General features: G+C 38.6%; 1 protein-coding gene across 1 annotated transcript; it reads left to right on the forward strand.

Annotated features, from left to right (window-relative positions):
• Nucleotides 1-1019: 1019 nt before the first annotated feature.
• On the forward strand, nucleotides 1020-22246 carry PDGFRL (platelet derived growth factor receptor like). The gene is made up of 6 exons (XM_087724472.1): nucleotides 1020-1166; nucleotides 3221-3515; nucleotides 11997-12148; nucleotides 16162-16455; nucleotides 19214-19353; nucleotides 21262-22246. Exons 1-6 carry the CDS (start codon nucleotides 1112-1114, stop codon nucleotides 21448-21450), a joined length of 1125 nt encoding a protein of 374 aa, XP_087580598.1. The 5' UTR covers nucleotides 1020-1111; the 3' UTR covers nucleotides 21451-22246.

Below are 22246 nucleotides of genomic sequence, written 5' to 3' on the forward strand. Positions count from 1 at the left end.
GTGTATATTAAGTAGATAGATGATTATATCATTATTACTGTGTATATGTTTCTTGTTTACGAAAGGGGAGAATCTTTTTGTAAAAGTCCAACATGACATTATGTAAACAACTAAAGGGGAAAAAAAACCATCTTTATTACTGTATAATCACTTGCAACATGTGAAATAGTTTTTAAAAAAGGTAAATCGGTACTTTGGTCTTTTTCACTTTTAAAATGATAAGAAAATGTTCTTGTTGCTGCTTACTGTAAAATACTGCACTGCTTTGAAGAGGGTTGTGCATTTGTTCTCTATTTTTTAAAATAAAACTGAAAAAATGTGCATAAATGACTTTGTTGTCCTTATTTGTGTTTGGGGGGAAAAAGTTACACAGCAGCAATTGAGAGAAAAACATTATGTTCAAATAGTGTAAAAAAAAAAGGTTGTACAATGTTCAATAAGTTCATGATTATCATTTTAAAAGTTTGCTGCCCAGTAAATAAACAAGACTTATGGAAGCACATAGTTTCAAAGCTACTATTCTGTTACATTTATACTTCCATAATTAAAGGATTCCTGCAGTGTCATCCATCCATCCATCTTGGTTCCTATCTGAATTTTTTTGATATCAATTTTTATTGCTTTTAAAATAACAAATAGTGAAAAAGGGAAAAAACACAAAAATACACATACTGTCAAAAACATCTATGTGCTTCAAATTAAGTTTAAAAATATGATAAAAATCTATGTAGTTTATCGTTACAATAGAAAACTATTCTAGATATATTTATTTAAAGCAATTTCTTACAACAGTTCAATGTTGTGAGGAATTGGAAGGCTTGAAGCGCCGTCTCAGCTTTCACGGGTCATCTTTCTGGCTGCCGCCCTGCTTTTTCCTCGGTGCTCGCCACCCCCATGAAATTGGGGGCGCCCCTGGGATTCTTGCTGGGTCGGAGAGAGGCTCAGCCTGTCCTGGGAGGCCTGCCCAACAGTCAGGGGAGGGGGGAGGCTTGGGGGGCGGGAAAGGAAGGAGCTGCTCCCCCTCTCCGCTGTAGCCCAGACCCGGATCAGGCGGGGGCTCCGGCTGCATCCCTCGTGGCAGGCAGCGAAGAGGCTCCCCCCGCCACCTGCCATGAAGCCTTGGCTCTTGCTCAGCCTTCTGCTCCTGCAGCAAACGCTCCAGAGTGGTAAGTCCCGTGGAGCCCCACTCGCTCTCCTCCTCCGATCTGCAGCCCCGGCTCTTGCTTTCCTACGGGCGGCATTGCCTTAAATATATATGTATATCACCCCCTTCTATGCCCACGTTTCAGATTTTTTTTTTTTTAATGAAATTGACGGGGGTGGGATGGGGGAGACGGCTATTTCTACCGTGCCAAGAGAGCAAAGGGCGCCCCGGGCTCTCTTGGCCTCAGACCCTCCGAGGGGACCCCAAATCCTTTCGGAATTGCACGGGAGCGCCTATAAGTAATGGAGCCGGATGACTACAACCTCCGCCCCATTAAAGAATTTAAGGACTTGGAAACTTTTCATTGATGTAGTTGAAAACAGACTGTGCAGTAATACCGTACTTCTCGCTTTAAAACTCTATGGATGGCTGTGTTCTGTATCGTTTTAAAGTCCCTCAATACAGCTGGAAAAGCCTGCAGCTTACAAATCAATTCAAGCAAGAGAGTCCCTCTCCTCAGGTAACAACAAAAAGGAAAAACTCATAGGGAAGGAAGAGGAATTCAAGGGAAAGAAGCATGTTATCCAAGGCAGGGAAAACAGGGTTCGTAATAACAGAACTCAGAAAATCTGACATCTCCTGGGATCTTGAGAATTGATAGGTAGTTCCTAACAAAATAAAAGTATTCTAATTATTCAGGTTTTATATGCACAAGTTTTAATTATATAGAATTCTAAACCAAACTTCTATAAGCTCAGTGGAGTATTTTTTGCTATAATTTCATATACAAGGGGAGAAAACACTTTTATGTTGTTACTTCTTCTGTTTATCCCTAAGGGGCAGTGGTGGGTTTCAAATTTTTTAGAACCTCTTCTGTAGGTGTGGCCTGCTTTGTGGGAGTGGCTTGCCAGCCATGTGACTGGGTGGGCGTGGCCAACTTGTAAAATGTGAAACTCACTTAACAACGCTCTTGCTTAGCAACCAAAATGTTGGCTCAGGACATTGAAGTGTGCAAGTCTTAAAGCTGTCAAGTTACAAGACTCTTGCACCCCTAACCCTTTAGAAAAAAAACCCCCAAGGGTGTTCAAACTTGACAGCTTTAAGACTTGTGAACTTCAACTCCTAGAATTCCTCCTCTCGCTCTTCATCTTGATGATATGCGGACGGGCGGGGGGAGGGAGCTGGAACCGGTTCTAAATGACACTGAAGATTTGTGGAACCTCTTCTATAGAAGAGGTTAGAACTGGCAGGAACCCACCCCTTCATATGTGTGAGTTTAATTGAAATCAATGCAGCATTAAAAATGGCCTGTCTCTGAATGTCCTAGCTGATGTGGCAGACTTAATTGTGGTTAACAATAAGTTGCTTGCAGTTTAGGCCCATGTAAAAACACAAATTTTAAATCAGATTTTTTTTCTTCCATTCAGTGTACCCATAAGAAAATACAATAACAGAAACATTCTTATATGTTTCCTAGATCACGTGAAGTGTTAATACCACTTTATAATGCCTTGGTAAAGCCTCACTTGGAATACTGCATTCAGTTTTACCACAATGTAAAAAAGATGTGGAGACTCTAGAAAGAGTGCAGAGAAGAGCAACAAAGATGATTAGGGGACTGGAGGCTAAAACATATGAAGAACGGTTGCAGGAACTGGGTATGTTTAGTTTAATGAAAAGAAAGACTAGGGGAGACATGATAGCAGTGTTCCAATATCTCAGGGGTTGCCACAAAGAAGAGGAGGTCAAACTATTCTCCAAGGCACCTGAGGGTAGAACAAGAAGCAATGGGTGGAAACTAATCAAGGAGAGAAGCAACTTAGGAGAAATTTCCTGACAGTTAGAACAATTAATCGGTGGAACAACTTGTTTCCAGAAGTTGTGAATGCTCCAACACTGGAAGGTTTTAAGAAGAAATTAAATAACCATTTGCCTGAAGTGGTGTAGGATTTCCTGCCTAAGCGGGGGGGTTGGACTAGAAGACCTCCAGGGTCCCTTCCAACTCTCTTACTCTATTTTATTCTATTAATAATGTACTGTGTTATCTTTTCCCATCCTGCCCTCTCTTTGTAATAGCTGTTGGTCAACCTGCAAAGAGCAAACGTCCGAAGGAACCTGGAGAGAACCGGATTAAGCCGAGCAACAAAAAAGTCAAAACCAGAACTCCCAAATTAAAAGAAAGAAACTCCACAGAGCCTTCCCCAAAAGTCAGCTCCATAATGACACGAGTGATGGAGAAAGGTCACTTCCAGAAACCCACAGCTACATTAAACCTTTCAACAGGTCAAAGTATAGAGCTTCGGTGCAAAGGGAATAAAATTGGATGGAGCTACCCTCCTTATCTTGACACCTTTAAAGACACCAGGCTTAGGTAAGGCTTGCCAGGTAAAAAAGGATGAAATGGCCCTGAGGCTTCATTGCAATTCTTTCTGAACAAAGCAGACAAATGTGGATGATATTGTTCAGGCAAAACACATGAGACAGATAGAAAATCTGCTTGGTTTAGGAGAGAGCATCTCCCACATAGAATTAGATACAACCCTCTTCCAGGGGCCATGATAACCAGGGATTGTGGGAATTATAATCCAATACAACTGGAAGACATCTGGTTGGGAAAGGATCCCAAAGCCTTTCACCTAAAGCAATGAGAGGTCCTTGGTTTTCTCTGAGCTTGGTTGTTTTCTTGCAGACATTTCATTGCCCAAATTAGGCAATCACTAGTGACTAGCATTGATGATGTTACCTAGTTTGGGTAGTGAAACATCTGCAAGAAAACAACCAAACTCAGAGAAAACCAAGAACTCGTCATGTCAACCGTAAGCTACAAATATTCTCCTTTATTAGTACCTAAAGCAAGGGTGAAATTCAGCAGGTTCGGACAGGTTCTGGAGAACCGGTAGCGGAAATTTTGAGTAGTTCGGAGAACCAGCAAATACCACCTCTGGCTGGCCCCAGAGTGGGGTGGGAATGGAGATTTTGCAGTATCCTTTGCCTGCCACACTCACCAAGCCATGCCACACCCACTCAGCCACACCCACTAGTAAAAAAATTGAATTTTACCACTGATCTAAAGCAACATTTGGGTTGAATGGTGAACAATTGCACCATTCTTTTGGCTTCCTCTTGTTTCTAGAAATCTCAGACAAAGTTAGACATTTACTATTTCTTTCCTAGTGGGCATGACTGCACCATAAGCCTTGAGGTACATCACAAACTTCAATTTTACAAAGCAGCCATGAGCCACCCCAAACCCCTTTATATTCTAGTACAGGAAAGCATAATTTCTCAGTCCAGTGGCAATACCAGGTACTGTTTAGCCGTTTGAAGGCTCAATCCCATTGGGGGGGGGGGGGAATGATGTTTTCAGGAATCAAATGTGCTCTTATCTCTGGAGATTCTCAATCATGTAGGTCTTGGTTGTCCCAAAGGTGCTTTTCCAAAAGGCAACTAGATTTTCTTAGGTTTTTTCTTTGAAAATGTTTTGGTTCTTAGCCAAAAGTTTCTTCAGTTCTAAATGACAGGAGGGTTCCACACCCTATTACTCTCTGATTCAGATGATTCTGAGGACACAGATAAGTTGTTAACCCTCATAGTGTTAACAACCAGATGACTGCAAACTCTATAAATTCCCCACCAGTCAGAACTGAAGAAGTTTCCTGGATGAGAAGCAAAATGTTTTCAATGAAAAAAATCCAAGAAAACCCAGTTGCCTTTTGGAAAAAAAAACACAAGTTAAGGCACCCATCTTGCCCCTGAGAGTCCGACCAGCCCTCCAAATGGAAAGAATGGTATCAGGTTTTGTCCCCACCCGGTCTGGATGGATGCTGGCAGGGACCAGTTGGTCAAGAAACATCCTTTTTCAACTCTTATTTGTTGAAAATTCCTATCTTAAGATATGAAACCAGCTGTTCTTATGAAGCCAGCTGTTCTTATTTCAACTGGAAATGTTCTTTTCATGAGTGTTTTGTAAAGGAGGTCAGTGCTAAGATAGGGTTTTACTTTTTAAGGAGTCAGCTATCACTCTGGGGAAAATTAAATATAGGCTTTAACTGTATAACTATAGAATTCATGACCAACCTTACTGGATGAATTTATTTTTCTTGATTTGGCATTGCTCCTGCATCACACCAATGGTAAGGAACTATTACCACCAATGGTAAGGAACTATTTAATGCAAATCACAGAATTGTAATTGAAGAATTAAATATGCCCAGACATTTGAAATTAATGATAACAGCCCTAATGTTAGCAGAAACATACAATTTTAAAATCTCTTCTAAATATTAACAGAAAGAGGACCAGTTTGTGTTGGGGACCAGCACAACAGAAAAAAGGACATTTCTATACCCCTATTTCTCAATGTGTGAGAATATATTTCTTACGTTGCTGAACAGTTTTGTAGAATAGTGCCAGGCTTCAACTGACAGTTGCACTGGATGCACCTTTAAAAGTTCCTAGGAACCAAGAATTTGTAACAACTAATATTTGTTGAAGAAAGTTAGTAAGCCATGATGAGAAATGATATAACTACCATGATTCAAGAATAATCTCCCTCCTCCCCACTCTCCCTCCCTCCATCCCTAGCTCTCCTTCCCTCCCTCCCTCTCCCTCCCTCTATCTCTCTTAATCACCATTATCCTATTTTGGGGGCAGGCTGGCCTATTTTTCTATCTTCTCTCTATCTATTTTAGCAACTATTAGGCAGGACATGTTTTAATCCTCTTACTAGACTTTGTATAATAGGTGTGAAAGTTCAGAGCAAAAAAGAGTAATGTTCTTTTTAAGCTGCTTCAGACATACAGTAGGTCCTGGTGAATAGGTGTAAAACTGACTCCTATAGGAATGAAATTTTCTGAGCAACTCAAGAATATTCTGTTGTGTCTTTGGAACCTGCAGATGTTATAAGGTGATTGAGTGGTTTTTCCTTCAGTAGTAAGTATAATCAGTGACCAGCAAGACAATAAGGGAAATAAAATACAATAAAAGTACAAATATAATACAAATAAAAATGAGATAAAATAAAAATAAAAGCCCAAAATGAAATAGAGAGTAAAAATAGGGGGTAAATAGGGGGTACACTGTCCGCGTAAAACCAGTATTTTCCTTATGATTGAAATAGCAGCTAATAAAAAGTTAATATTCTATTTCTAGCATTTACCTCAAAGGAAAATTAACTCTATAAATGAGAGGTATTAAAAGAGCAGAAGTTATAGTATCATAGAAGAGACAGTGAAAAAATGTGGGTAAGCATTTCAGGCAAGAATGGATTCTCTAAAGAGGCTCTTGTGAATCTCCATTATTTCTATGGAGAACATAATCTCTGAAGCAGCATTCTAGAAAAAATGGATGGTACCATACTGACCACGTCAGATTGCTTTCAGCTCATACAATCATGTTCTAGAAAATGGCAAACCCACTCTCCAAACATCCAGGTTAACATGGTCTGGAGGAAGAATGGAGGTGAAGTTTTTTGGTTCTGTTTGTTCTTGGAATAATACATTTTCCATGTTCCATGCCTAATTATTTAATGCAATAATATGGTCTGAGACAGTAAACAATATTTCTGTTACTAATTAAAGCAGATGAAAACCTTTGAAGAACAACTGTACAAACATCATATATTTTTAAAAGTAGTATTTTTAGAAAATAGGGACAGCAATAGATTTATTTATTTATTTAATTTATAACCTGCCTTTATTATTTTAACAAATAGCTGAAGGTGGCAAACATATACAACACACTTTCCTCCTCCTATTTATCACACAAGAACAACCATGTCAGGTGAATTGGGCTGAGAGCAGGTATAGGATTCAGCCGGTTCAAACTGGTTCAGGCAAACCAGATGCTAATTTTACATCTGGTTCGCCAAACTAATAGTTGAAAAGACTGTCTGGCCCTGCCAACCCTGCTCTGCCTCTCCCAGAAGTCTCCAGAAGGCCCTTTTTGAATGTCAGGTAAGTGCAGGCCTCGTGCGGAGGCTCTGGGAGGGTGAAAAACGGGCCTCCCAGAAGTCCGGAAACAAGCCCGTTTCTGGCCTCCGAAGGACCTCTGGGGCCCATTTTCGACTTCCCGGAGGCTCAAAGAAACACTTCGGAGCCTGTGGAGGGTGAAAACACCCACCCACGTCGTGGTTCAGGAGGCCAAGTAGGCCATGCTCACCATGGCCACACCCACCAGCAACTGGGCCAGTTGCTAAAAATTTTCGATCCCATCCCTGGCTGAGAGAGAGGGACTAGCCCAAGGTAACCTATCTGGCTTTAATGGGTTTTGCATACTACAACTCACAGGGTCTCACTTTATAGCCTCGTGCCTTAAACCATTAAACAAAATGGGGTCTCTTTGTAAAACTCTTTGCAGCATCTCTTTGTAAAGCTTTTGTATATTTGTTTATTTAATATATATGGCTGCTCATTTTACAAATACAGCTCTGGAAGGCAGACAATACATTAAAACAATAATAAGCAAAATTAGCAGAATTAAAAATACAGCCCTGGTCACTGAGGATGACTCCAACAAAACCATGGACAGATTTTTTTCAGTAGAACATCCTTATAGTATTCCTCATCTTCTCCTTTTCTTTGAAGCTAAATTAGCCAGAAAGCAGATCTAAAGTAAATTAAATTACTGTCTTGCAAACCTTTGTCCTAAATATATGTGCTTTAGTCAAGGTAGTTATTGTTATTTCATAAAAACATAAACATGAGCCAGAACATGTAGCCCTTTTCCAAAGTGTTGTACTAATATTATGTAGACATTCAACATATCAAAACCAAAGAAATCATTGTCCCAAAGGTGCTTTTCAAGAGACAACTGGACTTTCTTGTTTTTCTTTAAAGACGTTTCGCTTCTCATCCAAGAGGTTTCTTCAGCTGGTGACCTGAAGAAGCTTCTTGGATGACAAGCAAAACATCTTCGGAGAAAAACAAGAAAGTTCAATTGCCTCTTGAAAAAGCACCTTTGGGACAACCATGACCTGGAGGACTGAGAATCTCCATAAGCAAAGAAATCATTAATATTTCTGAATGGATCTCCAAAGAGATCTATAGTTTATTTTGCTGATAAGTGAGCTATAGCATAATGGATCACTAGATGGCAGATTTCACCTATAATACTAATCAAATCTGCCTTCAACTGGAGGGAATGAACCTAAAACAGCTTTGTCTATTTGATGCCTACTTGGAGGTGGAGCTGCCAGAAATTCCAGCAAAGGACCATATGGTTTAGTGATTCTCAAAGTGACCATTATTCTAGGAGGGATTTAAATACTAAGGGCACAAATCCAGTGAATATTAGCCAAGATTACCAGCAATTGAAAGATGGAATTACATTTGTCTGTCTTGTGTGTAAGTCCTATTGTTTTAACAGGAATTCAATTTCAATTAATTTCTTCTGGAATGTGCCTATTGACATTGCATTGTTCTAGGCAATAGAATAGAATTCTTTATTGGCCAAGTGTGATTGGACACACAAGGAATAATTGGTCTTTGGTGCATATGCTCTCAGTATACATAAAGAAAAATAAAATACATTCATCAAGAATCATAAGATACAACACTTAGTGATAGTCTTAGATTACTAATAAGCAATCAAATCATACTAGAAAACAAATAAAACAATATAAATTGTAAAGATGCAAGCAACATGGTTATAGCCATAAGTGGGAAGAGATAGGTACTAGGAAGGATGGGAAAAAGAAGAGTAATACAGTCATTAGATAATTTGACAGTGTTGTGGGAATTAGTTCTTTAGCAGAGTGATGGCATTCGGGGGAAAACTGTCCTTGTGTCTTGTTGTTCTGGTGTGCAGAGTCCTATAGCGTAGTTTTGAGGGTAGAAGTTGAAACAATTTATGTCCATGATGTGAGGAGTCTGTAGATATTTTCACAACCCTCTTTCTGGCTCGTGCAATATACAGGTCCACAATGGAAAACAGGTTGGTAGCAATTGTTTTTTTCTGCAGTTCTAATTATCCAATGAAGTCTGTGTCTGTCTTGTTTGGTTGCAGAGCCAAACTAGACAGTTATAGAGGTCCAGATGACAGACTCAATAATTCATCTGTAGAACTGAATCAGCAGCTCTTTGGGCAGTTTGGACTTTCTGAATTGGCGCAGAAAAAACATTCTTTGTTATGCTTTTTTGATGACGTTTTTGATGTTAGGTGTCCATTTTAAGTCTTAAGATATGATAGAAACTGGAAGGATTCTACTGTTGATATTGTGTTGTCTAGTATTGTAAGATGTGCTAGCTAGGAGGGTTTCTCCTAAAATGTACCACCATTTCTATGGTTTTGAGTGTATTTAGTTCAAGATTGTTCTGGTTGCACTACAAGGCTAGTTGTTCAACCTCCCATCTGTATGCAGATTCATTGTTGTCTCAAATGAGACAAATCACTATTGTATCATCTGCAAACTTCAGTACTTTAACAGAGGGATTTTTTGAAATTGGTGTATAGAGAGAAGTAGAGAGAGCAAACAGCCCTGGTGGACTCCTATGCTAATTGTACAGGTATCTGATGTGATTTTGCCTAGCTCCACCTGCTGCTTCCTGTCTGTTAGGAAGCAATAATTAAAATGTTACAATGCTGTACCTTTATTGGTTCCTGAATTTTTTTTGTCTTAGTAGACATTGATTTTGCATTTATCCAAAGGGCTGATGGTATCAGTTGTATGTACTAGACAAAGAGGATTGGAACTTGTCAGGACAATAGAAGAAGGGAACAAATGGTGCAACAAAACTGAATTTCTTGCATTTGTCATTTTTACAAGAGGGCTCTGAAAATAAATGTTGAAGTACAATTCTCATTTGTACTTTGCTAAAATGTTACTGATGGAAACTGAAATTCATCCATATCCGGACAGGCATGTTTAAAGCATTTCAAATGAATGTTGGTTTCAACTGTCTATGATAACATACTTTGTAATTAAAGCTCAAGAATAACAAAAATGTAGATATACGTTGAACAATCAATGTCTCTCACTTCTGGCAGACACCTATGTTTTTATTTCATATACCTGCCCAATGTATTTCATCTCTTCAGCAAAATAGATTAAAAGGATATTGCAATATGGCAAGTAAATTCTCAGTTAAAAGAGGCCTACTCAGGCTAATTTTTTCTTGTACATGTATTTACATTTTCTTTTCTGAAGATTATGAGAATGCTGGCCTCAACATAACTGTATCAGATGCCAAAAAGTGAATTTAATGTCTAATGTAGTGGTCTTTTTAAATACATAGTTTGTAATAGAATAACCAGAGTCGATGTACATGCTGAAAAATTAGATTTTTTTAAACCAAGAAATTAATAATGTTTGCAATTTGATATATATGTAGATTCAGACATTGTAGTAACTCATTAATGCTGATCTTGTATCATCTAAATTATTCTAGCCATATTTAAAAGATTCTGCTAATATATGTAATCAAAATTCCTCAGGCACAATTGAATCTCTATAATATAGTTATTGTCTACCGACTGTCAGTCATGCGTCCTGTAAATATGGATCCATTAACTTCTATTAAATTATTTACTGCTTAGCTTGTTCCACAATTTTATATCTGTCCTTTTGCCATCTTTGCAGAATTCACTCCAGTTTTCCAGAAGTTGTAAACAGGCACTTTGAAAAATATCCTTTTTACTGTCTTTGCTTAACATCATCTACCCTTTCTAGCTTGAATTTACAAATGCTAAATTGTCTGATAGCTTCTGCCAATTCAGTCATTCAGATAGTTATAGGCTATTTTTCTTCAATACTATATAAAATCAATGATAGCTATTTTGGTCTATCTGTAGCACTACAGTGGGAATGTATATCATTCCTGTTTATACTGAAAGTCTGGTACCCAGTGACGTGTGGTGAGGATTATGGTTGGTGAGGCAAGAGCGTGGCAGCAGCAAGAAGCCGCTGTGTCCGACAGGCCAGGTGTCTCACGTTTATTCTGCCATAAACGGACACAGCGGTGGGGACGTCCCTGCTGCTGCCGTGCTCTGCTGCCTCGCCCCCCCACCTCCTCCGACCCCACCACTGTGGCGGGGACAGAGGAGGTGGGGGGTAAGGCGGCAGCAGGCAAAGAAAGGGGAGAGGAGGAGGAGAAAAGGGAGAGGGGAGCAGGACGGGGCTCCCAGTGGGGGGGAGAGGGCTGCCCCTCTCTTCTCAAACAAACTCTCTCTCAAATTGAGAGTTTGTTTGAGTGAAGTGAAGAAACACATGCACACACACACACACATTACTCACAATAACAAATTACAAATTAAATTACAATAATTTTTAATTCCCCCCCTCCCTCCGTCCGATCCACATACCTTTTCCAGCTATTTCAACTCCTCTTGTCCGCCCGCCATGATGATAATGTAAAAAATGTAAAAATAAAAAGGCACCTTAGGCAAGATTTGCTGCTGCCAGATCAGGAGGCAGAGAACCACGTGCCTCCTTTGCATAAGGAATTTGTAACTCTAAGCAAGGGTTAGAAGGCGAAAAATTCCTTAAGCAAAGGAGGCCCGTAGTTCTCTCGCCTCCTCCTGCAGTTAGCACTAAGGAGACCCAGAGTCATCCACTGTGACTCTGGAGTCTGGCAGCAACTACCTTGGCCTTTTTCCTTTTAATTTTCCTTTTCTTTTCCTCATGACACTGGTGAGGCCCCGCCTCCCCTGACTGCACGTCCCTGCTGGTACCTAAAGAAAAGTGAAATGTCAAATGATTTTCCTACCAATTTTTGTTCCACCTTTTAATTCATTTATGAGTTAGTTAAGTGGATTAAAGTTATAGAAGGAAAATCAAAATAATCAAACAAGGCAAGAAAGGAATCTAAGATCAGCGCCAGAAGCTGAAATAGTCCTTTGTCTCTGTTTTTGCTAGCATCAAGCAACATGAAAGGTACAGTCAGCTGATCCTGGAAAATGCCACTGCAGCAGACACCGGTGAATATAGTTGCTGGCTCCTGCTATGCAACGGCTACAATTGCAAGAAGGATACGTCAAAAAGAGGTTCAACGTACATATTTTTTGCAGGTAATAAACTGGGTAACAATTACCAAAGAAACCAGGATTATTTCTGTTTTTCCCTCTCAAATATCCATCTGTCCACTTCTAGAGATCTGGTCTATCATCAGGTTGTCACAGCGGAAACTACAGCTTCCTTTTTCTTGGGTACACTCACTTAGCATATTGCATGAATAGAAATGATGAAAATGTGTGTCTGGATTTACCAGTTTACGATATACAACATATGCTTTCTGATTTCCAACAATAACAGCACAAAAATGTTCCTTTTTTCTCTTGACCAAATTATGCTGCTGGGGGGGGGGAGGTTGTGTCAGCAGGAGTGGGATTTTGGACAGAAAGATTCTAAATTTCATTTTTTATGCTTAAAACAAATTTGTAGTCTCATTTTTTGTATTGCTTTGAGTTTTGTACTAGGCCAGTGATGACAAACCTTTTAGGCACAGAGTGCCCAAACTGGAAGGCGCACACGTGCCAGAGTGCCAGAAACCTGCTGATCAGCTGGACAGCGCACATGCACGCCTCAGAAACCCGACAACCAGCCGGCCGGGGTGCATCCACATGTTGGAAACTAGACAACCAGCTGGCTGAGCTGGGGCGATGGCACACGTGCCCACAGAGAGGGCTCTGCGTGCCATCTCTGGTATGCGTGCCATAAGTCACCATCACGGTATTAGCTTATGGACCTTAGCCATCTGGTAAAACATAAAGCAAAACAAAGCCGATCCCGGGAATCTAAAGTCTGCTCACATTGTTTTAGAGGGAGGGAGGGAGGGAGGGAGAGAGAGAGAGAGAGAGAGAGAAGGAGAGAGGGAGAGAGAGAGAGGGAGAGAGATGGTCCAACCACATATCTTGATTTGGCCAACTTCAGTCACTTAATCTTTTCTTTGTTATAATACTGGAAGAACTTCTTGGAAGTAATATAAACCAATCTTAAATTTCATTCAATTCCTTAAATATTTAGCAGATACATTAACCAGAACGAGCAGCAAATGTTCATCAAATATTCATTGTTTGTTTTTTCCAACCAGACCTGCTTTCACTCGATACATTACAGGAGGTTTTTGAAATGAGATGGTTTTAAAAACTTCTGATAGGGAAGCTGCAGTTCTGAGGAAACCATGTGGAATAAAAGACTCACGTTGGGGTTGTAACTATGGCTTGCAAGACATCACTAAAGCCTATTTCTTTCATCACTATTGCATTGCCTTTCTTTTAGATCAATAAACTTGAAGAACTGGTGTTCCATAGGTTAAAAAACTTATTGTAGGTTAATAATGCATGCACAAAATGACACACTCACACAAACACACATACAAACCTTCCCACTTGTCTAAGATTACAAAACAGGATTTATCAAGAACCAGACAGGACATAATAGCTGGCAGACTGTTGTTGCAAGCAAGTCAAGCCTGAAAGTTGCCTTTGAATTTGAAAGTAGTAGACTTATTTATGTCCCTGAGATATAATAGGCATTTTGCCCATGGTTGGTCACTAAATTAGAAATGTTACTGTTTAGGATATCTTTGAAAATTTCGCTGTATCCTCAGATTTAATGTTGATTTCATTAAGATTTAATCCTCAAATTTAATGTTTAATATTGTCCAGAGTCTATGCACTCTTGGTGGTATTAAACATTAAAATGACTAAGAACAATCTTAAAAACTAGAAAAGATTATGTGCATCCAGAGAAAAGAATTCCAGTTGACACAGAAAATATTTAAAGGACTCACCACTAGCTTACTGCAAGATCTGAGGTTACAGCGAAATTTTCAAAGATACCCGAAACAGTAGCATTTCTAATTTAGCAACCAACCATGGGCAAAATGCCTATTATATCTCAGGGATATATTTATACAAATATATAGACTCTGGGCGATATTAAACATTAAAATTACTAAGAACAATCTTAAAATTAGAAAAGATGATGTGCATCCAGAGAAAAACAATTCCAATAGTCATAGAAAATCTGTTTGTTAAATTTTTATCCACCACTTACTGACTTGCTCTCAGTGCTTTGGAGAATAGGTTGATCCTTTCCTCTCTATAATAGCCCCTCAAATATTGGAAGACTGCTATCATTTCACCCCAGCCCTCCTCTTTGTTAGACTATTCCTAGTTTCTGCAACCATCCATTATACAGTTTCGCCTCCAGTCCCCTAATCATCTTTGATGCTCTTCTCTGCACTATTTCTAGAGTCTCAACATCTTTTTGGTACTGTGGTGACCAAATATGGGTTCAGTTTTCCAAGTGCAGTCTTACCAATACAGTATAAAATTAAGGAGAAATTTCCTGTTACTGTTTCACATAATCTTGATATAATTCTTCTGTTAATGTAGCCTAGGATCGCATTTGCCTTTTTTGCAGCTGGCACACCACAGTGGCACACCACTGGCTCACATTTAAGTGATTGTCCAGTGATTGTTCTAGAACCCTCTTACAGTTACTGCTGTTGAACCAGGTACTACCTATTTCTATACCTGTGCATTTGGATTTTTCTTGCCTAAGTGTGATAAATATGTTATCTGTTCAGTCAAGTCTGACTCTTGGCGATTCTATGGGCCAGGTCTCTCCACATCTTCTGATCTTGCACTATTTCTTTGAGTTGTACTAGGCTCTGGTTGGTGTCAGGTTTGATAGTGTCCAGCCACCATGTTATTTGACAACCAGGTTTTCTTTTCTGCTAATCCTTCCAAACATAATTGCTTTCTCCAGTGAATTCCAAAATAAGTGAGACACAGTTTCATGATTTTGCTTTTTAGCGATATGTCTGGTGTTATGTGCTCCAGTACTTGCTTGTGAGTCACATTTGCTGTCCAAGAAATAGGAGAAAGAGTATGCAGGAGCCTACTCCAACACATCTCAGATGAGTCAATTTTCTTCCTGTCCAACTTTCACAGCCATAGGTAGCTTTTGAGAACATAATACAATAAACTAACCTACATTTGGTTGCCAAGCTGATGTCCTTACTTTTCCTTATTTGGTTCATGTTCATTGTTGTACGACCCAGTGAAATCCAACATTTTATTTCTGTAGTGCATTGACTGGTTTGAGCTATCTGCAATCCTAAGAAAGTGAATTTTTCCACACATTCTATCTCTTCACCACTAGACAGTTACTGGTTCACAGCCTGGGAGTTGGGGACCTCTGTTCTAAAGTGTTGGCTAACCCTCCCAGTTTGGTGTTATCTTCAAATTTGATAAGTTCCCCTTCTGTCCTCTCATCTAAAATGTTTATGAAGATGTTGAAGAGTACTGGGTCTAAGATAGCATCTTCAGGTATCCATTGCATGCTTCCCTACATGTAAATGTAGTTCCATCGAAGACTTTGAATGCAGTTGGTCAACCAGCTAGTCACAAGTCTGCCCACATTTTTCTATCTTACCAAGAAGCAAGCTGTGGACTAGTTTGTCAAATGCCTTACTGAAGTCCAGATATGCTATGTCCACAACATTTTGTGAATCCACTATTTTAGTCACTTTCTCAAAGAATGTGGTGTTTGCCTGGCATGATCTATTTCTGACAAATCCATGTTGGCTTCTTGTAATAGTTATGCTTGTTTCTAGGTTTTTGCAGATCCATTGCTTGATTATCTTTTCCTGGATCTTTTAAGATATTGATGTCAAGCTGATTGGTCTGTAGTTTCTTGGCTCCATTTAGCGCCGCCCCCCCCCCATTGTGGAAGCCTAGAAATGCATCACCTGTTCCCTTTTAAAGAAAGATACCATTAAATATTACTAGATATTTATTGTTAATAAAATTCAGAATGGTATAGTAATTACTTTCTTATGCAGAAATTTGAGCTGACCTGCCGTTCATCCATCCATCCATCCATCCATCCATCCATCCATCCATCCATCCATCCATCTATCTTCTTTCTTTCATATCTCTCCCTCCCTCCCCCCCTCTCATCTATCTACCTACCTATTATCCATCCATCCATCCATCCATCCATCCATCCATCCTTCTATATACCAACCAACCCTGCTTACAATAATACATTGGATTGCTTTTTTATACAGATAAAGAAGAGTTCTTTGTTCCTGCTCCCAGCTATTTTGAAGTGGTCTACCTCAGCCCAGATAAACCTGCTGTGATTCCCTGCCGAGTCACCAACCCATCAGCAAAAGTAACTCTGCACCAAGAGTTTCCAGCAGAAGAGATCAAAGTGGATGGAACCAACATTATATATGATGCCAAGAAAGGGTTTATCTACCAACATCCAACCTCTGATCAGAAAGGAGTGGTTTACTGCAAAGCTGAATCACGGGGGACACCTCAGATTTCTATTAAATACCAATTGCTTTATGTGGAAAGTAAGTTAATTCCAAGAGACTTGGTGCGCAGTAGAATACTTTCAATGTCATTCAGTTGAAGCAGTAAGAAGTCACACTTTGGCTATGTTTTCTTTTTTCCCCCCAGAAAATTTTTATTTTTTTATTCTCTTATATACCATTTTAAATATACATTCACATAATTATTTTTCTTCTTTACATGTATCATTCTTATACATTTGTTATTCCATTTTATATGTTATAATATACATACACAGTTTGGGTTGTTTTGTTTACCATCCCTTCCTCCTGTTGTAACATCACCTTATTTTTCCTGTCTTTTCTCCCTCCCTTCTCTACTTTCCTCCTTCCTCCTCTTCTTTCTTCCCTTACCTTTCTCCTACTCCTACTCTTCCTCTTTCCCTACCTACCCTCTCTTTTCTCTTCCTCTCCCTTCCATTCTCCTCTCATTTCTTTCTTTCCCCCATAGTCCTTTCATTTTCTCCTCCTCTCTCTCTTTCTTTTCTATTATTATAGGTGTCTATTTTGGGTCTCAGTTTGTTTTCTTGGGATGGTATTTCGGCATACCCAAATATAATTGGTATTGTTTCTTGTTCCCTTATCTTCGCTAATGTATCCTAATTATATTTCTCCCCTTTATATCTCTCTATTTTTACATATATATATGCACATACATACACACACACACACACATGTATGTATTTAATATTTTATTTTCTGTTTTCCCCTTCTTTCCCCCTCCCCCCATTTCCATTTAACAGTGTCTCGCCTGGGTTCTGTATCTTCTTCCTACTTTCTTTTCTAGTTTCTTTTCTCTAGCCAATCATAAAATCTTCCCCATGTCTTGAAGTACTCCGATTCCTCTTTATCCTTTATTTTCATTGTCAACCTGTCCATCTCTGGACAATAATATCTTTTTTACTATCTCTTCATCTGTTGGTAGCTTATTTAATTTCCAATTTTGGACAAATATGATTCTTGCTGCTGTAGTTATTTTTTCTTCCGTTCCCGTAAGAATCTTATTCACCTACGAACTTCTTAAGTTGAAACTGTATTCCTTTTATCTTTTTCATATCTTGATTGTATTTGCAATTGTGAAAACCATTCTATATCAATCTCTTGTTCTTTTAATTCTTGTTTTTGTTTAAGTTCTCCCCTTTCTGTTAAGATATCTTTGTATCTAATGATATTTTCCATACTACTAATATTACTACTTACATCATTGAGAACCACATTGGTTTTGGCTATGTTTTGTTGATGTGGCCACAAGGAATTAAAATGATGGAATTACTGTATATCATGCAAATGGGTAGACTGATTTTGATAGTTTTTCTGAGTTCCTATTTTAATTTTCCTGCGGAAAAGACATGAAATTACAGGTGCCAGGTTTTGGAGGTCTGCCACCAAATGACAGTGTAATTTTGAGATTCCAAGGTACAAAACAGATATGGGGATTACATGGGAGGAATACCTGTCTATTACAAGCCATGACACCCATCTAATTTATATTAACAATAGCTCTTGTTGCAGACATGGCAGGAAGTGAACCAAATAAAAATCAGGAGTCCTGTGATAGCACCTTTTCCAACTAACAACATTTAACCCTTTGAATGAAATTTGTTAATCAAAAAAGTGATAAAAAATTAGGCTCATTGAGTTATGTCCTTAAGAAGTAATTTTAATGGCCTCTTGCCAATTAAGCTTTGTTACTGCATAAGCATTTGTAGTTCACAATTCACCTCATTAGATACAATGGTGTAGTCTTGAGAAATGAGCATGATATACAAGGGTTGTGCAAAGCTTCCAGTAGAGGTGTTTTGCAAAGCAGTCATGTAAATGAATTTTTGAAATTTAAAGAAGCCACCCTTTGAAGAGTTATGTGCCTACTCTGAAGTCTGTCCACTTACTAGGCTTCTATTTTTTATATACAGCATACTTCTGCTGTAACAGTCCTTAAAGCAATCATGTTTTGGAACATGCTTTGTATAGGTCTGTCATTTATATACAAAGGGGAGGAAAAGGATATGATGGAAAATGGGAAAGTCAAAATAAATAATGACTATTAAAAAAAGTGTCAGGTACAGAATTGCTATGTGCTTATACAATAAGGGCAGTTTATTGCCTAAGTACCCCCAGTAGTATAGATCAGTAGAGGTAGTCCCCCACTTATGATAGCAATTTGGACCAGAATTGCCATCACTAAGCAAGGTGGTGATAAAGCATGATGTCATGCAATTGTATAACTTAGTGATGGTAATTCTGGAAGTCCTGATTGCTATCTTAAGAACCGTTGCTTGTCTTTAAGCAAGAACCTTACATGACCACAACTCCCAAATTCCTTCCAACCTTCCAACCTGACTTTGTGGGAAGCCAGCAGGGAAGATCAGAAATCAGAATCACATAATTGCGAGGATGCTGTGAGCGCCAGAACTCAAAGCACCGGTCATAAGTCCTCCTTGATCAGCCTTGTTGCAACTTTGAAAGGTCACTGAATGAATGGATGTAACTCAAGGACTACCTGTATAACCAGTCCTGAAGGATTATTAAAATTCCAGAACTGTTTACTAGATTGGTGAACAAACGGCCACCTTTTCAAATTCTAATAATCTTTTTATGCACAAGGTAAGAATGTAATAATTGAAAATACATTTCAGTTGTTCCATTCTTGTCTTGTGAAACCCAATTTTTAATCTATGTGAATATAATGGGGCCATCTTCAAAGCAACCTCACTTTACTTTTCTTTTTTTTCATTTTGTCTTATCTTTTGCTTTGAATTAGTTCCTTATGGACCTCCTTCAACTACAATCAAAGCATCATCCAATAAATTGCAGGGCGGCAGTGACGTTAATGTTTTGTGCACAGTTTTGGGGCAGCCAGATGTAGAAGTGGAATTTAATTGGATATATCCAGGGCAAGAGGTATGTGCCATAGGTTTTGTTTTCTTTGCATATTAAAGTCTAAATTAGAACATTATATGTGTACCACTATGTGGATGAATTTTAGATAAATGTGGAACAAAGCAATTAGCTACAGAAATATATTCAATTGCTGCAAGAGATTTCAACCATTTTATGAAATACACATGAAGTTAAATATTAACCTATGTTTCCATTACTCTAAGCTTATTTAGATAGATTATTTAAGATGATAAACAAATTGGCTATCCCTGTTTTAGATGAAGCTTAGAAGGCGAAAAATGTTAGAAAAGGGCATAGATAGGAAGCATGATTGCAACTCCAATGTAGAACTTGCAGTCAAAATTAGGATATGCAAAATTAGATTATGCAAGTGTTTTATAATTAAGAAGTCTTGCTAGAAATTATCTTTGAAGTTCCCCAACAATTATTTTCTTACAGAAAAAGGTTTCTTTGACAACACATAAAATGTTGCATGTTTATTGTGGAATCCTTGGTGCTCTCTGAACTTGATTGCTTTGGTGCAGACATTTAATCAGTGTGTAGCACTGATGATGTTACCTAATTGGGTAATGACATGTCTGCAAAAAAACAACCAACCACATAAAGCACCTAGGACTCCACACTTCAATATATGAGTTATATATATTCTTTTCTAAGGATTTTTTATTGCTTAAGTCAATTCTTTTGTATATTATTCTTGATTACCATATTTTTCGGAGTATAAGACAGACCTCCCCCCCAAAAAAGAGGGTGAAAATCTGGGTGTGTCTTATATTCCGAATGTAGACCCACTGCCCACCCCCACCCTTCATCCTCCGCACATCGCATTTTCAGGCAGTTCCAGGCGGCGGGGATCCTCACCCACTCGGATTTTGATAATGAGTTTTTTTATCCATTTAAAACAAAGCCTATCACCCTACGCGTATTTAATTGGAGGGGGTGAGGTGGGGTTGGGGATGATTTTCATGGGGGCAGAAGAGGGACTTGGCATCGAAGGCTCCACTCCTGAGATGCCCCCCGTCTTCCTACCTTTAACCATAGGCATTGAAAGCCTGGCTTTCTCGCAGCAAGGCCCAATAGAGATGCAGCACTTCAGTCCTCCTGGACACTGTCATCTCGTAAATATGCTGCCCTGACCCTTTGCTGCCTTGATCGGAGCCTGTTTCCCAAAGCAGCCTTGAAAGCAAGAGGTCGGGACTTGTTTGGCAAAGGGGGCGCTGCATGAGAGGCGTAAGACAGTTGCCGCTATCTCCATTGCCTGGAATGCCTTTGGGTTAGCACCAATGTGAGCATTCCAAAGGACAGGAAAATGGCGGAAAGGAAACCGGAGTCCTGGACATTTGATTTCCCATTTAACCATCACTTTAATGACAGAGCTGCTGGTCCCAATTGTGATATCTAAGTGAGGACTTCCTGTCAGTGTGTTTGAGCAAGGAAGTACAGCTCCTCTTTAGACTTCCTGCCTGAATGTGTGGAGTCTGCAAAGAAGAAACAATAGAACAATTACTATAATCTAATTTCTTACTCTTTACAGAAAGACTGCTGTTGGATTTACAATATTTACAGTAAATCATGTAAAATCAAGAGATGCAAACTTGAATACTGATGTTCAAAATTAAGCAATCTATCTGGCAGGAATGTAAGGGAGATCAGTCTTAAACTGTCTCATATATTTTTTCCAAATCTGAAGCCTAATATGAATTATTTAAAAAACAAATAAAACATAAATAAATAAGAAGGCATTTGTCAAATCATCTGCCTTAACTTGGGTCTTTTATTGGTTGTAATTCATGTTAAAGCTACAGTGTATGCTTTAGATTACAAAATAAAGTTTGCAAATCAAAAGAGGTGGGATTTTTGTGTGTGCAGAATTCTATCCCATGTAATGTGTTGTTTTCATCTTTTTAGTATAAAAGACCAGTAAATATCCAAGACTCTTGGAGGCTGATTGATAGAGGAGTTGGTCATACTACAAGAATCTCTGAGAGCATTATTACTGTTGAAGATCTGGAAACCATTGATGCTGGAAACTATGTATGTGTTGCTCAGAATCTTCGAGGACAAACCACAGTAGCTACTCAGGTTGAACTGATCTGAAGTCTCCAGGCAGATGGAACAAGAAATAAGACTGTCTAGTTTCTGACCAGCTTTAAAACTGGAATTGGAAATACATGGGACCAAAATCATAATATATTGAATTTTATATACATTAAAACTAAGCATATAAATATAAAAGAGGCTGGAAACCAATATAGTACAAGCATTTCAAAACTTTGCTGCAGGAAAGAAATGTATGGTTCAGAATTTGCTTCTATTGTTCACGCCCTAGGTTGCTTTAGAGATGTCACCATTGGGCATCCGCCTTTGCACAGCTCTTGCCATATTTTCACAATAGAAATGTTGGCCTTCTTTACAGAGCGTGTTGTAAAGGTTTACACAATAATATATCACTACAAAGCACTGAACCTGATAGTAATTTCATATTTGTGCGTATTTGTGTCTACATATGAATGATACATATTCAAACCTTTTTCTCCAACAATAATTTGGAGAGTTATTAATTCTTAGATGATAATGTAGTTTGAATATGCAATATTTTAGTTACGTTCCTTATGCTTGCTTACAAGAAAAGCAAGCAAATACACACCTTAAGGTTTATCGATCAAGAACATGTTTCTTAATAGTTTATTTCCTTATCAAAATATTATGTATCCATTGCCACCCATTCCCAAGAGGAATTTGTTCTTACCTAAAATAACTTTTCTATTTTATACTATGAATTTTAATAGGTTTTGTTGGATGGACATGATGCTTTAGGTAGTAGCATTTTAACTGATGTGGTGTCTTTAAAAAATTACATATTGAATAAACTGTTTTTCAATTTTCAGAGCAA

Source organism: Thamnophis sirtalis, unplaced genomic scaffold (genome assembly GCF_051295495.1).
Source record: "Thamnophis sirtalis isolate CommonGarterSnake01/CBP01778 unplaced genomic scaffold, rThaSir2_p1.2 scaffold_10, whole genome shotgun sequence".
NCBI lineage: Eukaryota > Metazoa > Chordata > Lepidosauria > Squamata > Natricidae > Thamnophis > Thamnophis sirtalis.

Coding starts and splice junctions, on each gene's coding strand:
- PDGFRL (XM_087724472.1), top strand. CDS start 1,112: ATGAAGCCTTGGCTCTTGCTCAGCCTTCTGCTCCTGCAGCAAACGCTC. Junction 3,516..11,996: donor TTTAAAGACACCAGGCTTAG/GTAAGGCTTGCC, acceptor TGTTTTTGCTAG/CATCAAGCAACATGAAAGGT. Junction 16,456..19,213: donor CCAATTGCTTTATGTGGAAA/GTAAGTTAATTC, acceptor GCTTTGAATTAG/TTCCTTATGGACCTCCTTCA.